Source organism: Mixophyes fleayi, chromosome 6 (assembly GCF_038048845.1).
Source record: "Mixophyes fleayi isolate aMixFle1 chromosome 6, aMixFle1.hap1, whole genome shotgun sequence".
NCBI classification, from domain to species: domain Eukaryota; kingdom Metazoa; phylum Chordata; class Amphibia; order Anura; family Limnodynastidae; genus Mixophyes; species Mixophyes fleayi.
In genome coordinates this window covers 212,564,124-212,587,823 of record NC_134407.1, presented here as the reverse complement: position 1 = coordinate 212,587,823, position 23,700 = coordinate 212,564,124, and the positions used below count along the sequence as shown (strand labels likewise).

At 39.1% G+C, this 23,700-nt stretch overlaps 1 protein-coding gene across 1 annotated transcript; it reads right to left on the bottom strand.

Moving 5' to 3' along the window:
* Window positions 1–1,502: 1,502 nt before the first annotated feature.
* Window positions 1,503–15,909, bottom strand: LOC142159960 (uncharacterized). Its single transcript, XM_075214870.1, has 6 exons — window positions 15,751–15,909; window positions 6,160–6,287; window positions 5,435–5,762; window positions 4,557–4,654; window positions 4,299–4,410; window positions 1,503–2,694 (listed from the first exon to the last, which is right to left on the bottom strand). Exons 3-6 carry the CDS (start codon window positions 5,463–5,465, stop codon window positions 1,934–1,936), a joined length of 1,002 nt encoding a protein of 333 aa, XP_075070971.1. The 5' UTR covers window positions 5,466–5,762; window positions 6,160–6,287; window positions 15,751–15,909; the 3' UTR covers window positions 1,503–1,933.
* Between the last annotated feature and the right edge of the window lie 7,791 nt (window positions 15,910–23,700).

The window sequence follows — 23,700 nt, the reverse complement described above, 5'->3', positions numbered from 1 at the left end:
ACATTGTAGGTCTTTTATGTTTTTCCTTTTTTTCCATAAAAATTATGTATTTGTTTTTCACTTGAATTTTGTTGTTTTTATTTCAATAGAGGTGTGTAGACTTTTTTTTTTTATAACAGCTGTACATCTCAGACCCCATATGGAAATACTTTCCCCCGTGCCCTCTTAGACCTCTCTGACCTGAGCTTTGTCTTTTACTTTCCACCTACAAGACTTCTCCCGTGCTGCTACCCACCTATGGACTTTCATACCATGTCGGATCAGCCTTACCCAGTTTTATATCTTTAAACATCTCTGAAGACCCCGCTTCTTTATTAAAATACCTTACTCCTATCTATACAACTGACACCATCACAGCTTCTCAGGCTTACACTCGCTCCCCTTGTCTCAGCTCCGCCATTTTCCCAGCAGACTGTAAGTTCTCTCTCATGAGCAGGGCTTTCCATACACTTTGTTTCCACATCTGCATTTATTGTCTTTCCTTGTATGTCCTTAGTCTGTGTTCCCCACTGTCCACCGATACGGCACCGTACAAATCAACAACAATAATATTAACCTGTATAATTATTAGTATGCGTCAGCTGTCTCTATCCTGGATTGAAATGCCCCTTCTTTTATCTAGTGATATGAAAACAAGTGAAAAAGTTAATGGTAAAATATCCAACACATAATGTTTAGATCTATTGAGGTTATGTTTGTATTGTATTGACACATTTGGTCAGATTAAGATTTGTGATAGAAACAATATAGAAATGGCTTCTAGCTTCAGTAGGATTAACATGTGACTTCAGTTTGATAGGACAATATGAAATTGATCAGCATATAATGATGTTTCTATCATTGAGCTTGTACGAAATGTTCTTTTCTTTATTTTCTTATAATTAGGTGCTTCAAGACTACATCTCTCATTTACATCTAAAGTCCCGGATCCCACTGAAGTTGAGGGTTCATGCCTAGTCAGGTATGTATTACAGTACGGTACATGGGGGTGAGCGGAAACGGAACTCAGATGTCATTGTAACTGCTGCTAGGAAAACACTGTCATAAACAGCTAGACAGGATGGTATGACGATGCCAGGTGCAGAGGTAATGCCCAATGTCTTGGGATGTTTTCTATGCTGCCCTCCCTCTAAGAAGGGGCGGCAGAATAGTCCAGTCTGAATCACCACTGAGCACACTGACTATCAATATCTTTAACGACTGTAGGCAACTGAAGCGCTATAAGTAAAATGGAAGATGAGAAACGAGAAGGAGGCGTGACATTTATTATACTGCAAAGGCCAACATATTTTAAAAACAAACAGAAAAATAAATGTTTATATACGTGTTTTAATCTCATGATAGCTGTCCTTTAACTGTACATGTAATTAAAAGGAACCTACCATCTATATCATATATAGAAACTACAGTCAAGTCCACAATTCTCATATTTTAATTCCTACACCGTTCACCTGATTTGGATGTAAATACCCTCAAATTAAAGCTGAAAGTCTGCAGTTAAAGCACATCTTGTTCGTTTCATTTCAAATCCATTGTGGTGGTGTATAGAGCCCAACATATGAGAATTGTGTCGATGTCCCAATATTTATGGACTTGACAGTAAATAACTAAAATGTGCTACAAAATTCTAGTAAATATAAGCAATTCTACAACACTATACACATATTTACATAAAATGTCATGCAACTATTTACAATTTTAACACATCACACATTCTAATACAAAGCAAGACCACTAATGATGTAATACTATCCCAGTTCCTGTATGGATGTTTTAGGGCTCTTTGTGAAAACAATATTTTATCTTTACTGTGGAGACAGAAATTAATATACCTTTCTGAATACACATTCCGTGAACGCATGTATAATTATATACTTTCATTACTGAAATTAACTTCACAGCATTTCCTGCTCTATCGCTATTTTTGTATATATTACCTCATGGAACTTGGCTTTTCCAGTATATGAAACCTTTGGGATTCAAGAACATTTGATTTCTGTGTAAAACATTTCCCACAGTCAGAACATTGAAAAGGCTTTTCACATTTCTCACGCAAGTGAATTCTCTGATGTTTAACCACAGCTGATTTATGGGTAAAACATTTTCCGCACTCAGAGCATGGAAATGGCTTCTCACCTGTGTGAAACCTCCGATGTCTAATAAGAGCTGATATCTGTGTAAAACATCTCCCACATTCCGAACATGTAAATGGCTTCTCACCTGTGTGAATTCTGTGATGCTTAACAAGATCTGCTTTCCTTGTAAAATCCTTTCCACATTCTGAACATGAAAACGGCTTCTCACCTGTGTGAATTCTCTGATGTTTAATAAGATAGGATTTCTGTGTAAAATGTTTTCCACAATCAGAACATGCAAATGGTCTCTCATCGGTGTGAGTTCTTTGATGTATTACAAGATTTCCTTTCTGGGTAAAACATTTACCACATTGAGAGCAGGGAAATATTTTATTTCCTTTTTGAGATGTACTACATGTGACCACATCTGATTTATCAGGAGAACATTCCTCATGATTAGAGGCATCAGATGATATATCTGCACTGTGATGTACTGGAGGTATATTTGGTGTAATGGGGTTTTCTCCTGGAGAATCCTGTGTGATCTTATTATCTTCTATTTTACAATCTGGAGATAAAATTGGATGTCCTTCCGCTGTATTCCTGCTGTTGTGTCCATCTGATGGGAATAAAATAAATGTATGGAAATAAGAACGTTTTCACTACAGAAGTTTTTATTACTATGAGGAACAATGACCAAAGATTTATATACAATGAGTGACTTTACATTACAATGATAAATGTATTGATATGATCTTCAATGTCATTTTAAAGTCAGTTAATATTTAATGAATATTACATTTAAGTATGTAGACAGTTGCAGTACTAGGATATAGCTTAGTTCAAATAAGTCCATATGTGGCACTATTTCGCCATCTGTTCATGAGTGCAACTACTAAAGAGAGTGGTAAGCTGCCTACTGAGGGCCCAAAGTAACTAGATAGTGTCCTGAATGGGGCCTAGGCGTTAACTATTTTCAGATTCTGGATTGCCTCAATTAAAGCACTTTTATGATCAAAAGAGTTACCGGGTGAAGACCCTTATTTTTGCACCTAAACACTACATCATTGACATAAGTTCCCCGGTCATTGAGTACACCACTACATCATTGAGTAAGTTCTCCAGTGATTGAGTACATCACTACATTGCTGAGTAAGTTCCCCGGTCACTGAGTACTACATCATTGAGTAAGTTCCCCGGTCACTGAGTACTACATCATTGAGTAAGTTCCCCGGTCATTGAGTACACCACTACATCATTGAGTAAGTTCCCCAGTGATTGAGTACACCACTACATCATTGAGTAAGTTCCCCGGTCACTGAGTACTACATCATTGAGTAAGTTCCCCGGTCATTGAGTACACCACTACATCATTGAGTAAGTTCCATGGTCATTGTGTACACCACTACATCATTGAGAAAGTTCCCCAGTAATTGAGTACACCACTAAATCATTGTGTAAGTTCCCTGGTCATTGAGTACACCACTAAATCATTGTGTAAGTTCCCTGGTCATTAAGTACACCACATCATTAAGTAAGTTCAATGGTCATTCAGTACACCACTACATCATTGTGTAAGTTCCCCAGTCATTGAGTACACCACTACATCATTGAGTAAGTTCCGCGGTGGTTGAGTACACCACATCATGAAGTAAGTTCCCCGGTCATTGAGTACAGCACTACATCATTGTGTAAGTTCCCTGGTCATTGAGTACACCACTACATCGTTGAATAAGTTCCCCGGTCATTGAGTACACCACATCATTAAGTAAGTTCCCCGGTCATTGAGTACACCACTACATCACTGAGTAAGTTCCCTGGTCATTGAGTACACCACTACATCATTGAGTACGTTCCCCGGTTATTATCTCACAGAAAAGATCATGGGTAATAATCACATATAGTAGTGCATAGGGAGGGAATGGCTAATGCCACATGGTGTCTCTACCCATTGGTCAGTGCATTAACCACTCTCTGTACTGAGATATATGAGAGACACCAGAGAGTGTGTGGGGAGGAGATTGGTCAGATATATTGGCTGGTAGCTCACAGTAACATGATGTGAGGAGGAGAACAGGAGTCTAATAGGGGCTGGTTACTCGCTGGGCAGATACATTTTCCTCATTAGTTTGTACTGATAGAAGAGGGTGTATAAGATCTTGTTGTGGTGACTGGAAAAGGAGTGTATGTGACTCTCTTCTGTATTTAGTGTTTAATACTCACGAGTGCCAATATCTGTAGGGATTTCCTCCTCCTTCAACTGCCGATCACCTGTCAAATAAGTTTCTTCTTCGTCCTCTATAACTTCAACTTTAAGATCAATCAGATCTTCATCCTAAATAACCCACAAAACAATGAAAAAAAATGCATTGAATAATGTCTGATTTAATGAATTTAGATTAATCAGAAGAATATCCACACAGCTTCTCTACAGCTCATACAGTGTAGATTGTATTTGGTGAGATCCACAATTCCATCTACCTGATACTCCTGTGAGATACTGTAATTTTCCTCTGTAGAATCCTGTGAATAAAGAGGGAGGGAACGTCTCTCTGGGGTATTTCTGGTACTGGATCCAGCTGTGGGAAACACACAGTAAACACTCAGTGAATACAGTGGGCCTGATTCAGAGTGGAATGCAAGTGTAACTTGAGATTGACAAAAGTCGCACACAAGTGTATGCATATGTAAGCCGTATTCAAGGTTTGAAGATGCGTCTAGGTCTCACATGAGTAGCAAATCTGTCCACTGGAAGACAGACATAACCCTCAGTTACTTCCAACTTGCGAACATGTACAGAAATCTTTTATTTTATATGTTACAAGTGCAATTTATACTTGAATAACATCGCTAATAGAGCAGGAACATCTTCTCGACATGTGAGATTAGGATTTGACAGCGTGTTGAAGCAAACATAACGTATGGCTGAGACAATATTAAATTCTCTATTAGCAATTGCCAAATCATTCTCAAACCTCTTAATTACAAGCAGTTCACTAGTTGGGGTGTGTGTCATCATCAATACTTACATCCACTACCTACACCTGCTCCTGAGCACCCACAAATAAAACTCCTTTTTCAGCCGTATCTACAACTACATCGCACTCTGAATCCGTACATAATTGCTCGTATCCGCCTTTACTGCACATTATCTACGTTACAGCAGCCCCTCTCTCCCTTGTCGCGTCTCTTCAGGTGTAAAGAGTCTTAAGTCGCAGATCTGAATAGTCGCAGTTGCGTATGTTCACTTTCTGAGCACGCACAATGCAAACAAACGCAGATACGATATTCAAACGGACGTACGTCTCACTCTGAATCAGGACCATTGTGTTTATTACAAGAGATAAGTGTCCTCTTACCCAGCGATGTCAGGGGCTGGCGATTCCTCATCACATCTTTGCACAGATCCTTATGTCCTTCTAAATACTCCCACTCCTACAAGGAGAAATAAAGAGTCATCACCCAGACACATCCCCTGGTGTTACTGTATAATGTCCCATTCCCAGCAGTCACCTCTCCAGTCAGCAGCTGAATGATCTTGTTGGTGAGTTCTAGTATCCTCTGGTCATTGTTTCTCTCATGTATCAGTGAGTGAGGTGGAGGCTCCGTGATGGGGCTCTGGGTCCTGCTCAATCCTCCTGACACACAGGGGTGGCTGCTGGTTGTCTTCTTCACTACTGTGTAATCCTGCGTATTAAAGACACAATTATAAAAAGTCTTTGCTTCTGACATTAAAATCATGGATATGGTCTATTAGTAATTGTATTTAACCGTTTCATTGTATCCTGATAAACCTATTGGACACATTGCTATACACCTGTTAGTTCCAACCTCTTTTCATTCCAATGTCATACTCTTGCTGTCTTCTCTTCAATTCATCTGATTTTGGGGAAAATGTAATTCATGAAATACCCAGAAATCCACATCTATGCTGTCAGAAGCCTGTTTCATTAATAGACAAGTTATATATCACTGTGACATGATGTTACTGTGATATTCCCAGAATCCCTCACCTCTCCAGTCAGGCCCATGCACTATTAGTACATATAAGTGATGTCACTGTGATATTCCCAGAATCCCTCACCTCTCCAGTCAGCAGGTAGATGATCTCCAGGGTGTGATTTAATATCCTCTCTGCCATGTGACTCCCCTTCTTGTCCATCATGAAGACTATAAGAATAGGGTCTGGCCTTGGTGGAAATTAATTGACCTCTGCAGACAGAGATAAGTAATACATGAGTAATATTAAAAAAGTATGATAATCTAATTAAAATTGCATTGTCACAATCTTTGATTAGCCTGGACATATAATATGATCAATACGTATTAATGTCACTGCTATTCAATAAAAAGCTTTCAATATTGGTATTATTCATTACTATTTACAGTTTCAGTTATAGAGACACTGTTATTATTAACATTTACCTTATATAGCACCAGCATATTCCGTAGTGCTTTACAATTGGAAACACATAAGGTAAGAGGGCACAGCTCTCAAACTTACAATCTATAGGACGGTAGGAGTTTGAAACACAAAGTCAAGTGCTCCATATTGTATGTAGAGACCGAAACTGCACCCCGGACTATCCTCCTTAAAGACACCGGACTACTATTACTACTGCTGTCGGTGTTCCTTGTAGGATACCATTTTGACTGTCTATAATCCCATATTGCCAGTGCCTGAATTGGGAGTGCTGTAGACAAGAAGCCCAATTGTATCACCAGGAACACTATTACCGATATAGAGACACTGATAACACTGTGGGAACCTTATTCAGACAAGCGTACCGGACCTCAAAACGCGCTGTGTCTACAACCAGTAGGCATCTACATAAGGAACTATACTGGCAGTAATATTTACATGGTACATGTTTTGCTCAAGTTCTACTAAAAGGAGAATAGAACTATAGTGGTAACAGCTGACAAACTGCACTTGTTTTTCCTCCCCATAGACAGGCTAATACTAATTGTAGTGAACCTAGAGGAATTACAGTTATAAGGATTAACCCATAACATAATTGTGGGGAATAAGGCCTAATCGTAACTGCAGTGTAAATATGGATATAAAATGAATCTATTGATACATTGAACTACTAAGGTGTAAAATGTGAAGTCAGAGGATCTGGTGTGTGTTTACTCGGTGGCCACCTTTATATTAACAGATAACAGCACCACTTTCAGGGGAAGCCGTGCAGCTTCAAAGGCCCCTGGGGTGAGCTACATCCTGATATAGGAGAGTTTTTTTGCACCTAAAGAGACTTTGGAAAGACAGGAGGGAGCCGTTCACAGCTTGTGGTCTTATACAAGGAGACCTCATGATGAATTGCTATATTTTGTATAGGCAAATATATTTCAGTTTCCAAAATAGCACTTAAAATCAATAAAAGTAGTGATCAAGCATATATTCATAAATAGCATGACGAAGGGCAGGCAATACATCAGGTAAAGCATGCTGTCACACAGAGAAGTTGAGGAAATGAGTATAACCTCAACTAATACGCTGGACCTAGGTCTGTTTGGTATCAATACATTGGTAAATTCGTAGTGGATCTATTAATTATAAAATTGGGTCTGCATGACATTCCACAGGAAAGTTAGGTCACATAGCAGAATTGGGTGTTAAATCAGGGAACATGCAAATTGTGGTTGTAAACAGTATCAAAGACCAAACACCTAGAGGTGGGAAAAGGTGTACGAGTGTCTTTAAAAAGCTGAGACCATTTACAATAAAGGGTCAGCTCTTGGGGATCAATCTAATCTGCCTGCCCCAGACATACAGATTATTTTATGCTCTGTATATAACTGTTTATAACTGTTATAACTATAAAATGTTTATTAATTGTTTTTTATTACCTGTAAGCATTGTACTTTTTTAAATTTTAAATCCAAACCTTGATAAATGCTGTCCTTATTGCTCTATTCGAATTCACAGCCTTCTATGAAGAAGATTGCTTGACCATGCTAACCCTTAAAATGCCGAGATGTGAATTGTGAATAGGTTTGTATACAAAGCCTAGTGTGTGCCTGCATGTACATTAGTGTCATAGAGCCTTGAGGGGTTCAGGGTTAACCCTTTGATTGCTGGTGCCTTGCTAACTGTGTGTAACAAAGGGTGCTCATTGTGTGCCAGTGTGGGACAGGATATTGGGGTCCTATTGCCCTTATTCAATAGGTGGTGGCAAGACTGAAGTGAATGTGGTTGTGTGAGCGCTGTTTGGGGTGATTCATAAAATCTGTAACCTGTGCGATAGGTGAGAAGATTGAGTGCTGAGACCGTGTGTAACCCCATACCGTAAACACTTCCAAGTCACGAGTGTGCAGAGTGCAGTTTGTGCCTGGTAAAGGTAGTTAGGAGAGGCTTCCTGACAAAATAGAGGTGATAAATTGTTTAAATTTATGAATATATGATAAGAAATTAAATCAGGGAGTGGCGAGAGGTGGCTATTCCTGACACTAATCATCAAAATAAGAAGATAAACCTACAGTACAACAGAGGAATCATTTCCAGGAACAACAAAGATTTATTAGAGACACTGTATAGGTGTGTATCGAGCTTAAAACACTAGTATAACTAGAACAATGTAATAAATTTAGCAAATATGGTCAAATCTTGGAAGAACTGAAACTATGTAGTAGCCAGCAAAAATCAGTACATTCACTTTGCACAAACTCAAGAGATATTTTAGCACAATTTAATTCTTATCACACAGATTTATACAGTGGATCCCCTTTAGACATTTCCCTCCAAACCCAAATTTTGAAAGAAGCCAAACATCCAAAATTATGTCATTCCCAGAGGGAAATGCTGGAGAGAGGCAAAAACATACACCTTCCCAAAGCCCAAGGGCCAGATGGTCTTCCAGGACGATACCATAAACTTCTGCAGCACAATAGCATTCCAATTTTGTTGGGACTTCACCAGAAAATACACAGGCACACAATGTACTATCCATCCTTCAATGAAGCTCACTCAATTCTAAACCCCAAACTGAACAAGGACATACAACAATTGTCATCCCATAGGTCAATCACATTACTTAATATTGCTTTCAAAATGATAGCCAAAATACTGCCCACCAGGCTTCAATCTATTTGTAGAATCTGCTTACCGATCACAAAATTGGGATTGTAAAGGGTGTCACTCGATCAAAAGCATTCAAACTGCAATTGTTGCAATAGTAGCTTCCTTGCAAATTCCCAAAGTTAACAACATGTTACTTAGTTTGGACACTCAGACAGCATTCAACACGGTGCTATGGCCAAAGATTTTTACAATACTTGAGTACAGATCATTTTAGCTGGATGTTATAAGATTCATTTTATACTGATCCTACTACATACTTACTGCTGGTTACTGATGGTCAGAGGGACTCGCCAGGGATGTCCCATCTCACCACTGCTGCTTAACCCTGGACCTGTTATTAGGAATTCTACAAAAGTGGGAGGAAATAAAGTCTTGGCAGTTCTGGATCATCTTCTCCTTTATACTGCTAACCCAAGAGACTCATTGTCTGCAATATTGGAAAGGCTCAATTGATTTGGTCATAGTTGACGCTTATGTATTTATGCAAACTTCTAACAGCAAGTACCTATAATTAATTGTTTGTTAACATACTTCATAAAATGTACTAAACACTACATAAAAGTTTTCTTCACCCTCCCATAACTGCCTTAAATGTAACGACAACAATGCAGTGTCATGCCCGAGGCTCTATCTGTACCCGGGCTGGGTTGTGTCTCTGGAGCAGAACTGGTGACTACGTGCAAAAAGGTTCCTTTGCATTGAAGAGAAAGGACTGGTACAGATGGTGGTTGCTGTGAGTTCAGGAGACTAGAGAGTATGAAGATTCATCAATTATAATAAGTTAGAGGACAGGGGGTGTACCTTCTCATTTCTTGGGTGGATATCGGAAGGGTGTCCGATTGCGGATTTTATTTAGATATTGACCTTTCGTGTAAACAATAAATGTATGGCACGTACATGCCACGATGAGCGGGGAGATACTTCCAAACGAGCAAATAAATTTCATCATGAGCGGAATAGATTTTAGTTTACAACATAATTATTTTTGGTTTGGGGAAGACTATTACAAACAAATCACAGGAACAGCGATGGGGACGCGTTTCGCTCCTAGCTACACGAACCTATTTGTATCAAGGTGGGAAGATGAATATATCTGGGCAAATAACCCCTTCCAAGATAAACTACATTGTTGGAGGAGATATATAGACGACGTCCTGTTTATTTGGGATGGAGAATATGAAGATTTGAAAAACTTTCTCAGATATATTAATAGGAATACTCTTAATTTAGAATTTACTGCTGAAACCAGCCCTACCCAAGTCCATTTTCTACATCTTACCTTATCTTTATATTGAAAATAATAACATAAAAACCAAAACATACATTAAGAAAGTGGACAGCAATAATTTTATACCAGCAACAAGTAACCATCACAGAAGCTGGATCAAAAACATTCAGTCTGGACAATTTAGAAGACTAAAAAGGAATTGTACCAATGAAGAGATCTTCGATGTACAGGTAATGAACTTAAACAACGATTTCTCAAAAGAAATTATAACGAAAAAGAAGTAAACTTCACATTGGAAACAGTTAAATATATTGACAGAAAATAACTTTTACAATATAAAAAGAAGAATCAACAAGAAATGCCAGAAATTGCCTTTATTACACAATTTAACAGAAATACAGGAACCTTAGAGAGAATTATTCAAATACATTGGCAGGTTCTAGAATTAGATGATGAGGTTAAAAACCCCAGGATAATATACAAAAAAAGCTAACAATATACGCAGCATCCTTACCAAAAGTTATATATCTCCCACAAAAAATCAGATGAAAAATAAAAACACTACAGGATTCCATTATTGTCTAAACTGCAAAGGCTGTAAGAACAATACTTTGAACATGACCAAACCAGTAACTACATTTAAATCCAATACCAATTGAAAAAAATTTGAGATTAAACAGAATATGTTGGAATGCATGTGTGGCCTCCAATATATTGGAAGAACCAAACGCCCCTTAAAAATTAGAATTGCTGAACATCTGGTATTAGAAGAGGTTTGAAAACACATAGGGCTAGATTTACTAAGCTGCGGGTTTGAAAAAGTGGGGATGTTGCCGATAACAACCAATCAGATTCTAGCTGTCATTTTGTAGAAAGCACTAACTAAACAAAAGCTAGAATCTGATTGGTTGCTATAGGCAACATCCCCACTTTCTCAAACCCGCAGTTTAGTAAATCTAGCCCTTAGATCCCATTTCTTCCCCATTCTGGTGCTTGGTCTGAACAACAACTAAACCTCTTCACCAGGTCTGCATGCTTTTATGCAATGAGTTGCAGCCACATGATTAGCTGATTAGATATTTGCATTAACATGTACCTAATAAAGTGGCCATTGAGTGTGTATATATAAATATATATTCTTAGGGCTTTTAGTGAAATTGTTATGTCTCACTCTGATTTGTTACTATTATGTTTTTGAGGGGCTGTACTTACTACAGCGCACCTGCATTGCAAAAGGGTCAGCTGCAGTTCCTCATAAGCAAATGGCTACATGTTCCCCTTTTGAGCGCAAATATTTTTCAAAAAATGCAGACATCAAGACCCATATTTTATTTTACAGGCGTTACATAGAATATTTTGTTATTTTGGACAGGGGGACTTTGTTATTGTTATTTTGGACTTTTTCAAACCCGCAGCTTAGTAAATCTAGCCCATAGTGTTTCATAAATAATCATTTCATAAATAACAAGATATGTAACCCCAAAAAATTGAGACAAAGTGGATATATCAGATGAAAACACTGATACCCCACGGTCTCAACAGCGATTTTGATCTAGGTTCCTTTCTCAAGTTATAAATAATCACATCTGCTTTATTTGCTACAAATCTATTATCATCATGTATTAAAACCAGCAATATTTTTAAAAGTGCATAATTATTTTTATCAGATTTTATATTTTTATTTTATATATATAGTTATATATTTTTACATTTTCATCATGATATATATATTTTTTATCTACACATATATATTTTTTATCTACATATTTATTAAATCAGGACGCGTGGCAAAATAAATATTTTTATAAAACCCCGTTTTAATATGTTTTTAAACCCAATTGAAATAAAGATATTTTATCTAATATAGAACTGGAGACAGAAAATAAATCACTCCTAAGGCACTCGGCATGTGTCCTTCACAAAGTCTGCAAACTGGATGAAACGCGTTGGGGCTCTAATTTTTGAAACCTCAGAGCCACCGTAACCTTGCGTTCCACTGCGGCTTATACTCATTTCCGCGTTCATACATGAAGACAAGAGAAGATTGTACGCATCAGCGTTTTCATCTGGGAAAACAACTAAAGACCGGAGTATGGACATATAGGGTAAGAAAAGCCCATTTTTATTCCTTTTATTCCGCAAAAAAAGTTAGTTTTTTGAAAGCTGACTCCAGTAACGAAAACTATCTCAAGAAGAGCTATATAAACTGCACGCGTCCTGACTCATCTATTTTTATACCTTGTTACCTTTTATATTATCTGACTCACATCATTATTGTCAAATTTATTTTATTTTTGTTTGCATTTTACATTAATTTTATTTCATATTTTATATATATATATATATATTACATTATATGATAAGTATTGTGCCCTCTGTTTTTATTTCCATCTGTGTGAAGTTTGTATGAAGTTTGTATGTTCTCCCTGTGTATTTGGGTTTCCTCTGGGTGCCACGGTTTCCTCCCACACTCCAAAGACAAGATGGTAGGTTAATTGGCTTCTGCCAAACTAACCATAGTGAATGTGTGGTAGGGAATATAGACTAAGCTCCAATGGGGCAGGGACAGATGTGAATGATTTAATATTCTTCTGTAAAGCATTGTGGAATATGTAGGCGCTATATAAATAATTATCACATTTGTCTAGGAGATAAAGGGAGAGGGGTGTGGGGATTTGTTACAGATGCCTTGTTAGGTCTTCCAGTAAATTCCTTAGTCCTGTTTCCTTTCTAAAAATGTTCCGTTTGCCCAAAAAATGTAATATAAATTAACAACACTGTATTATGTGAGTATTATTTTGTATCTACAGGACTGCTACAGTGTGTAAAAATGTCTCTCCTTGTCTACTTTATTGTTTAGAGTACAGAAAGTTTACAGTTCCAAAGCCACTAAATGACAGAGAAAACAGCAACTGAATGGGCAGTACTAATAAAACAATTCTTACTCAAAAACAGATATTAATATAGAAAATAAAACAGATATCCCATAAGTCAACATTTAGGGCCAAACACATGACCCCTATAGCCGAATCAATTAGAAATAACTTATAATGTATAAATATATTTCTAATAGCGGCACAGTGCGCCTGTTGTATATTATTATAAATGTACTGATTTGTGTGAGTTAGTTTGCCATTTTGGAGGCAACTTGTTTTTAGAGAAAGGAAATCCAATGTTAATCAAGCCTTTGATCTGAGAATGACCAACAAAACTCCTTAGTCTGAATGCACATCAGGGGAGTCGCCATCCTTTGTATACTGTGTGTTAGAGATACAGGAAAACTATCTAAATAATGAAACCGCAAATAATTTGGAAAGTCACAGATTGATGTAAATTTTGTTAAATTGTGTTAAATCTCATTTTAGAGAATACATTGCATTGTAATGCTAAACACTGAATGTGATATCTGGTGCCAGGTATGGGCAGGGGGCTGAATAACCCTCTGCCAACATGTGTGTCAGAAACTGCCTAAAAAGAGCTGTATTTTTTTATTCTATCTGTACTTCTGGATTATCGCTAGTACTTTTAACTAGTGTGCTTATAAAGCAATAAGCCATAACTGCTTCAAGATTCTTCCTGAAGCTTATTGCCTGCTATAACCCGTGACCAATATATAAGAGCTTACACTCTAATCTGTCTTTAGCTCTCCTGTGCTGAACCCAGCGACTCTGTGTCAATGCTCTGCCCTTTACCCAGCTGTCCTCATCCATAGTAAGTGGTCAGGAGGACCCAGCTACCTCATAGCAAAAAGGGCCCTGCAGCAGCTATACCAGCTACCCAGAAATAAGCGGTTCCAGGTGCCGGTGAAGGAGTCTGGTGGTGGCAGCACTATCCTCCTAGCAAAAGAGGGTGAAGATTATGCGCTCACCTCCTGATGGTTGCAGGAGCTGCAGTCAGGACCAGGGATCCCTCCCTAGTAGTACAGTAGCAAACAAAATTACCCTGTGCGCTCACTGGCTCAATGATTAGAGTACTAATATGTATTATGAGGTGTACCTGATGTACGATAGTTAATGACCTCTACTAAACGGACAAAATTTTATGCCATATAGTTTTGTCCGTTTAGTAGAGGTCATTAACTATCGTACATCAGGTACACCTCATAATACATATTAGTACTCTAATCATTGAGCCAGTGAGCGCACAGGATAATTTTGTTAGCACTATCCTCCTACAACTATTGCTTAATTGGCATTTGCTGTTGGCGAGTATATGGTGGCAGGTGACATCAGATAGAGTCGTCAGTAAGGTCACAACCCCCTTTTGAAGGCCATGCCATGTTTCTTGTGCTGGACAACAGACGTACAAACAACAAACACAGTAGGTCAGCCATGAAATCAGCCTCTCCTCACGAACACCTTTTCTTTAATCACCCTTTCTACCATCAGACCATCAAAAGTCTGGCTTTACCACTAAGCCTCTTGATGCCACGGTATTCCTAAAAACAGGTTTCTCATCATCAGTGATTGTGATTTCCTTCATGGCCTACCATAATGTCTGTAAGTTCTACATGGGCTGGTGTCAGACTCATGACTGGACCACTGACAGGTTTGACCTTATTTGCCTCTTTCTGTTTCATCAGTATGGTGTGAAGAAAGGGCTGTCCCTCAAAGGTCCAGGCGTCTGTGTTTTGTTCCTTGATGACCACCTTATTGACTGGACCTTGCTCCTGTTGACAGTGGGTTGTCAATGAGCAAGTTGGTGCCTTTATGAAGACAGCTCACTTTCGCAGGAGTCAGGAGAGTGCCCCAATGTCTGCTGTGGTCCAGGGATGGCGTCCTAGACCCTTCCAAAGATGTTATCTACACATTGTAGGCTAACCCAGGGTGCTGAGTTTAACAGGAGTTTCTGGTTTCTCCAGAAGAGAGTTGTGGAATTAGTTGTAAAAATCCACAGATAGCAGCCTACCAGCTAAACAGCTGATGGCAGAAAGGAGAATGGTTAATGCTGGGAGCTCAGGTTCATAAACCAATAGAGTAGCCAGGATTAAGGGTGCAATGCAAAGCAGTCACTCCCCTAAATTATCATACTTCGGACATTACAGCCCTATAACCGGCGACTTTCTACATCTAACCAGTTATTGAATATTGGCTGGTGGCTGCCACTTTCCTGCTGGCCACAAGATAAGTCAAACACTGCGATTTCTTCAGTCTCCCATTACTCACATCTCCATTATTCACCTGTGTAACTGACTATATGTTAGGTGATCATAATAACACAAAAACAATCACTTACAATGTACCAAAAAAAACCAATTACTATATATATATATATATATATATATATATATATATATATATATATATATATAAAAACACATATGACAAGACAGGCATGTAATAAGAGGTTATGAATGTTATTACCTGCTGGCAGTCACATTAATGATCCCTCTCTGCTTCACACTTCTAGTCCGAAAGATGTCCTACACCACTTCCTGTTCATGCGTTCCACCTGGCTTCCTGCTCGTGCGTTCCACCTGGATTCCTGCTCGTGCGTTCCTCCTGGCTTCCTGTTAGTGCGTTCCACCTGGCTTCCTGCTCGTGGGTTCCTCCTGGCTTCCTGCGTTTCACCTGGCTTCCTGCTCGTGCGTTCCACCTGGCTTCCTGTTCGTGCGTTCCACTTGGCTTCCCGCTCGTGCGTTCCACCTGACTATTGCTTTTCTAATGATTACTATATACAAGATGTGTAACGTCATAATTATAAGCGCATCACCTGACTGGTCAATGGAACACTAGGACTAGATTCTGACATACAAAGACAATGTCCTCAATGAAAGAGAGCGGCGGCCATTTTCCGGTGGTCCAGAACTTCTACAGATAGGACATGGAGACGACCAAAAAAGACTCTCGTCTTTAACGTAGGAAGTTAATGAATAAATAGAAAGAGAATCCTGTACACACCGGGTTTACAGCAATGTCTCTCTTGTTATCTTGATATAGACACTAAGGGTTGCAAACATTACCAGTAATGCTGAGTCTCTGCCAGTTTGTAGTGCTTGAGCAGAGTAAATATTATATTTTTATTTATTAAGTGCAGACTCTATATAACTAATACTCCCAGCTCTGTCCTTTATTTCCTCTTAGGACAGATATGTAGAACGTCTCCTTGAAGACATAATACCTCTAATTTATTATTACTTTATTATTGGTCTGTTGCAGACACCTCTCAACGCTTCCTTTTTCCAATGAAAATCCCCATCTTTTGACAATAACATAAAAAAGTGTCTTTGCAGGAGGGGACCCCATGTCACACATTGACAGGACTTATCTTCCTTGTCCACAGTTTTTGGCGCTCCCATGCAGGTGAGTTGGGAAATTTTGGCATGGAATGCCGTCGTCTGATCTTCAGGCTGCATCCTTAGAGGGGCAGGGAGATTTTCGAGCTGTGGCCTGCAGGGATGCGGTTTATTCTGGATCATCATCAAAGATTATTTTTTGCACCTACATAAACTGGGTCCAGGTGTCGCAGTTGATAATGATGATTGACGCTCCTTGGCTCTGGATCCATCTATATAATAGATTTAATGTTGCAGTTATGTTACTATGCATGCAACATGAATCACAGACTTGGAAACACGTATTCAGATGTATCTTTACTTCGACTCAAGGTATTTTTATCTTCAGTTCTGAGTCAGACCCCAGGTGTCCAGGTGGTCTATAAAAAGGTGACTCTCCTGGGTAACTCATTAGCATTAATTGTTCCTAGCTTACTTGTTTCCTTGGAATTTATCTGTATGTGGGCAACATTTATGGTGTATTCTACACATTTCATTACTTTGTACTAGTTATTTTCAAGTTTTTTTTGGCAGGGTGGGTGATACGCTAAAACACCACCCCTAGGCTCCTTGGGATTATTGGAGCTGTTTTGTTGGCTGTCTAGGTCATTGGTAGATCACTCAGATACCCTACTCCTCTTAGGGCATACTTACCAACTTTTGTATTCTCCCCTCTGGGTTTACCCGGAGGGGAGATCAAGTGCCAAGAGCAGGGGGGCGTGATGCACCAAATTCCGTCATTTTGGCCCCGACCCTGCAACGCAATTGCAGCATTTCACCACAGTGGGGCGGAGGCGTTATCCACCATGAATAGGAAATGGGATCTGGGAGAAAGATCTCTCCCAGCAGAGAGCTACCCAAAATTCGGAAGTTTCCCTGACATTCCGGGAAGGTAGACAAGTATTTGGTGGGGTCTAGAGCTAACATTTTGTTGCGGCATTTGTCCTGTCTTTACAGAGCACATGCCTACTTGCTTTTTCAAGAACTAACACTCTCATATTTTACTCCTGCTAACTCAGAACTACTCTGACCTCCTGTCTCCTAAGGTACCCGGCAGGAGTGAAATCAGCTGTGATTGGCTTCATTCTTGTTTTCTAAAGGGTTTCTTTCAGTAAATCATTTTTAGAAATTATTTTGCTAGGAAGAAATACATTGAGAGCACCCCCCTTCCCGATTTCTTCTATTTTTGCATATTTGTCACACTTAATTGTTTCAGATCTTCAAATAAAGTTAAATATAAGACAAAGACAACTTGAGTTAACCCAAGATACAGTTTTTATTGAAGGAAAAAAGTTATCTAACACCAACTGGTCTGTGTGAAATAGTAAATGTCCCCTTAGTTACTCATTCAACCAATGAACCAAATTGAACTCATAATTGGGTTCAGTTGGACTAAACACAATCAATCTTAATTACTATCAGCCCTGTTGAACCTAAACATTACTTAAATAGAACCTTTTCATCAATGTAAAGTTGGCTAAAAGGTCTCAACAAGCAGCACAGTATGCTGCGATAATAAGAAATTACAGAAGAGATGAGAAAGAAATTTATTGAAATATAGCAGTCTGGAAAGGGTTACAAAGGCGTCTCCAAGGCTCTAGGACTCCAGTGAACCACAGATAGAGCTATTATCTGCAAATGGAGACTACATGGACCAGTGGTGAATCTTCCCATGAGTGGCCGACCTACAAAAATTCCTCCAAGAGCGCATCAAGGACTCATCCAGGAAGTCGCAAAAGAACCCAGACGAACATCTAAAGAACCGCCGGCCTTGTTCACCTCAATTAGTGTTCATGATTCCGCCATCAGAAAGAGACTGGGCAAAAATGGTGTCCATGGGAGAGCTGCAAGACGAAAACTACTGCTCACCAAGAGGAACATAAAACCTCTTCTCACATTTGCCAAAAAATATATTGATGACCCCTAAGGGCTAATGTTCTGTGGACCGATGAGTGAAAAAATTTAACATTTTGGAAGATGTGGTCCAGTTACATTTGGCGTCAAGCTTACACAGCAAAAACATCATACCAATAGTCAAACATGGTGGTGGTAGTGTGACCTGTGGGGCTGCTTTGCTGCTTCAGGACCATAATTGACTAATCATGAATTCTGCCGTCTACCAGAAAATTCTGAGATAGAGTGTCCATGATCTGATGCCTACTCTTCTGGAAGGACAGCTCTAAATTTGGGAGCCTCACGGAAATTCCAGGAGAGTATGCAAGTATGGATTTATAGGTATGTAAATAAAATCCCTTTTACGTCAAGAAATTCTTTGGACAACCATTGTTCAATGTAAAATGCCTGATGTATATAACAAATAGGTAAGCCCCCCGTTGCCTAAATCTGGGTGGCAAATCACACTGCAGCCTCCTTTTTGCTACAGCTACAATCCATCAACACTGTTTCAGTACAGACTTACCTTTCTTCTTCAGGAGAATCTTAGTTCTCTGAAAGTTACAGTGTTGTCCCATCTGAATTTTATTGTTTAACATAAGTGTTGTCTTTCAGAGTACAGAAAACAGACTATAAATAATTTTTCCTCTTAATACATAAGCAGAAATTATTCCTATTACTAAACATTGTAGGTATGATCAACATATGATATATGATAACGGCACAAAAATTGTGGCTTTTTTATATTAGTATGAGGAAAAATAAAGATCTTATAAATCCTGTGACAATAAATAGTGAATAATTATTTTTTGCCCATTTGAAAACATTGATTTTTTTTCTTACCAGTAAAGATAAATGAGATAACACTGCCATCTTGTGCTTAGAGCAGTTATTGCTGTAGTACAGAATTAAAACAAACGAGATATAATGGGGTAATCCTTAGACACCATTTCACACCCACAGTCTTAAACTGTTACTTTGCCGAACATGCAAGATATGCAGAAGTTTTGGGATGGCAAGAACAAAACTCAGCCCGTACATCCTGCAAGAGAGCTATGATCTCACCGATAAAGGAATTTTGAGTAGCGACATACAGCATTTTATATTTGTCAGTCCTCTAACTGACAAATTAGAAATATTACAAATTAAAACAATGTATAAGTATACATATCAGTGCACTGATAATAACACTTCTGCTCCAGATTGGAATTAACAGATAATGTACTATATATACTTCAAACTTGTTCAGTTATAATGTTAATAGGATAAAGTATCTCTATTGGGCAAAAGATACTTAGTATACAATACTCCGGGGATTGTTAGATACATGAGTGAAGTGATCCACTGATAGGGAAGTGAGTCAATCCCAACATATAATAAAGAGTGTTCAATTCTCAAGATCCTCTGGTGATTAGCACGATAGGAATATCCTCACTCATCAGAATATATCATGAGTAGCAGCAAACAACGGAGTGATGTTCCATAGACATTTGTCAATTAAAAATTCATCCGAACCCGGTAAAATGAGCAATTGATAACAATGCATATAAATTAATGGATAAATATTGTGGGTTCCCTCCGTATATGTTAGACAAGCACTAGAATCCAGCATGAATCATCCAGCTGCAGTGTCTGAACCGCCGTTTAAGCTGTAATCTCAGACAGCGCTACAAATCTCATTCCGACAATTCCTTCCGTGAATGAGTAGGCGTGAAATCCCCGACAGTAATCGGACCCACCATATGATGATCAGTTAGCCGAGGGTATTGCTGATAACCCTCCTACTCAGATATTCTTATATTGCGGTCCTGCGTTCTCACCTCTCGGGATTAAAAGGCTTGACCGCTGCAGTAAATACTCCGTAGCGAAACCAAGAATGAAGTAAATTGAGCATATGTTTACTCCCAAAGTGTGCCTGATAATTCTTAATGTGTTCTGACGCGTTTCATCATACACGGATGATTTCATCAGAGGTAGTCCCTTTTCCTTCCAAAGATTCACACAACTAATAGTTGACAAAAGGAGATGGTTTCTCTACTCCCCCACCTTAACTAGAGAAACAGGTTTTGGTCTTTGAAGCTGCCTATATTTACATATCAAATACTGGGAAACAACATCCTGTGTGCCCCTCCCCTTCGGTTGGTGGCTCTGTTCATTCACTATTAGTGGTAAAGTGTTTAGCAATGGAAGTTAGAAAAATGTGTGGTGTTGGTGTAAATGATTAGAAATTGTTACATGGGATAAATTAGGGGGGTATGAATTTGAATGGATTGTTGATTGTGCAATGATGGAAGTTTGTAATGTGAAACGTTTGAAGTAATGCAGTTTAGTGCTGGATCAATTGAGTGGACAAAATGGCACCTGTGTGACCCATGTGAGATTGGTGGAATGAGGATAGTGTTTGTAAGCAATTGAAATTGTAAATGAATTAAGTCAAGGTTTGTTTGTAGAGAGGTTAGTGGACAATGTGTAATGACTGCTAGATAATGAAATAAGGGATTGAAATTGTAAGTGATTTAAGTCAAGGTTTGTTTGTAGACATTCCTACCTCCCCGTGAGACAAAAGAGAGGTTAGTGGACAATGTATAATGGCTGCTAGATAAACAAATGTTATTGGTAGACTTGTAAGAATTGCTTTATCACTTTACACAGACTGCACTGTGTAATAGGGTTTACATGGTTTTGTGTTAATATCAAGTTATACTGCACTTGTTTTATAGCCAAATATCTTGAGTGGTATAAAACAGGCAGTTGGAAAAATGGCCACCATAGAGCCACATGCTATGTTAACATGTGATCTCAAAATGGGCAACTTCATACCGTGCTTTTGGTATGAAGACGGCCACTTTATTTAGCAGAGATGTTATTGTCTGTAAGATACATTTTGCCGGGATATATATATATATATATATAGTGCAATTAGGATTTATGGATATTGCTGCACTATATGTAAGGTGAAGATAATGCAGCCAACAAGCCAACATGGGAATGGTAATGAATTCTGAGGCACAAACACACCTACACGGGGAAGATATATCATCATCATCATCATCATCATTTATTTATATAGCGCCAACATATTCCGTAGCGCTTTACAATTGGGGACAAACATAATAAACTAATAAACAAACTGGGTAAAACAGACAAAGAGGTGAGAAGGCCCTGCTCTCAAGCTTACAATCTATGGGACAATGGGAGATTGACACATGAGGTTAAGTATACATTTTGCATCTTGGCCCAGCCAGACTGCAAAGGTAGGGTGACTCATAAGCTAAATGATCCTGTCACACAACAATGTTGGTCCGGGGGTAGTTGTCTTGTGTGAAATTGTGTAACAGGCTAAAGGTAGTAAGGTTAAGATGGTGGTTGAGGAATATTATAAGCTTGTCTGAAGAGGTGGGTTTTCAGAGAACGCTTGAAAGTTTGTAGAACAGAGGAGAGTCTTATTGTGCGAGGGAGAGAGTTCCATAGAGTGGGTGCAGCCCGAAAAAAGTCCTGTAACCGGGAATGGGAGGATGTAATGAGGGTGGATGAGAGACGCAGATCTTTTGCAGAACGGAGTTGCCGAGTTGGGAGATATTTTGAGACAAGAGAGGAGATGTATGTTGGTGCAGCTTTGTTGATGGCCTTGTAGGTTAGTAAAAGTATTTTATATTGGATTCGGTAGAAGACAGGCAGCCAGTGTAGAGACATACAGAGTGATTCAACAGAGGAATAGCTATTTGCAAGGAAAATCAGTCTTGCCGAAGCATGCAAAATAGATTTTAGGGGTTTGAGTCTGTTTTTGGGAAGACCATTAAGGAGGGAATTGCAATAGTCAATGCGGGAGATGATTAGTGCATGAATTAAGGTTTTAGCAGTGTCTTGTGTGAGATATGTGCGGATTCTGGAAATGTTCTTTAGATGTATGTAACATGATTTAGATATAGAGTCAATGTGGGGAACAAAGGATAGGCGTGAATCAAGGATTACACCTAGGCAGCGAGCTTGTGGGGTGGGATTTATGGTCATGTTATCAACAGAGATAGAAATGTCAGGTATGCTCTTGTTGGCGGGTGGGAATATTATTAACTCTGTTTTAGAAAGATTAAGTTTGAGTTGACGAGAGGACATCCAAGATGAAATGGCAGAAAGACAGTCAGTTACACGGGACAACACAGATGTCGAGATATCAGGAGAGGATAGATAGATTTGGGTATCATCCGCATAGAGATGATACTGAAAGCCAAAGGAACTTATTAGATTTCCAAGAGAAGCGGTATAGATAGAGAACAGCAGAGGACCTAGCACCGAGCCTTGTGGTACTCCAACTGATAGGGGAAGCGGAGCAGATGTGGCTCCAGAGAAATTAACAGTGAAAGAGCGATTAGAGAGGTAAGATGAGAACCAGGATAGAACTGTGTCTTGAAGACCTAGGGATTGCAGCGTTTGTATGAGAAGAGAGTGGTCAACGGTGTCAAATGCAGCCGAGAGATCAAGGAGAATTAGGAGAGAGTAATGGCGTTCAGTCTTAGCAGTGATCAGATCATTAACAACCTTGGTCAGCGCAGTCTCTGTGGAGTGTTGAGAACGAAAGCCAGACTGAAGAGGATCCAACAGGTTGTTTGCGGAAAGAAAGCGTGTGAGGCGAGTGTAGGCAAGTCTCTCTAGAAGCTTGGAGGGGCAAGGGAGCTGAGAGATGGGACGGTAATTTGAGAGAGAGTTTGGGTCGGAGTTTTGTTTTTTTAGAATAGGAGTAATCACTGCATGCTTGTATAGTGATGGAAAGATGCCAGTAGAGAGTGAGAGATTACAGATTTGAGTTAGAGGTGAAATGAGCACAGAAGACAGGGATCTACCAATTTGCGAGGGAATAGGATCAAGAGGACAGGAGGTAGAGTAGGAAGATAAGAAGAGCGTAGAAATTTCCTCTTCATTTGTGGGGTCAAATGAAGAAAGGGTGTCAGAGGGTAGTGGGAAGGAAATGAGCTGATGGCTTGTTGAGGAGGAGGATACCATTTCTAGTCTGATCTTGTCAATCTTGTCCTTGAAGTAGGAAGCAAGATCCTGAGCACTGATAGTAGATGGAGGGTTCGGGGTGGGAGGATTGAGAAGATGATTAAATGTATTGAAAAGGCGTTTGGGGTTAGAAGCCTGAGCATAGATA

Bases quoted from the DNA above. Each gene is read 5' to 3' on its own strand.
- LOC142159960 (XM_075214870.1), bottom strand. From the start codon at position 5,465: ATGAGGAATCGCCAGCCCCTGACATCGCTGG. The intron at 4,655-5,434 runs GTAAGAGGACAC...TGTTTCCCACAG, and splicing joins CCAGCCCCTGACATCGCTGG to CTGGATCCAGTACCAGAAAT. The intron at 2,695-4,298 runs GTGAGTATTAAA...TATTCCCATCAG, and splicing joins CCCTACAGATATTGGCACTC to ATGGACACAACAGCAGGAAT.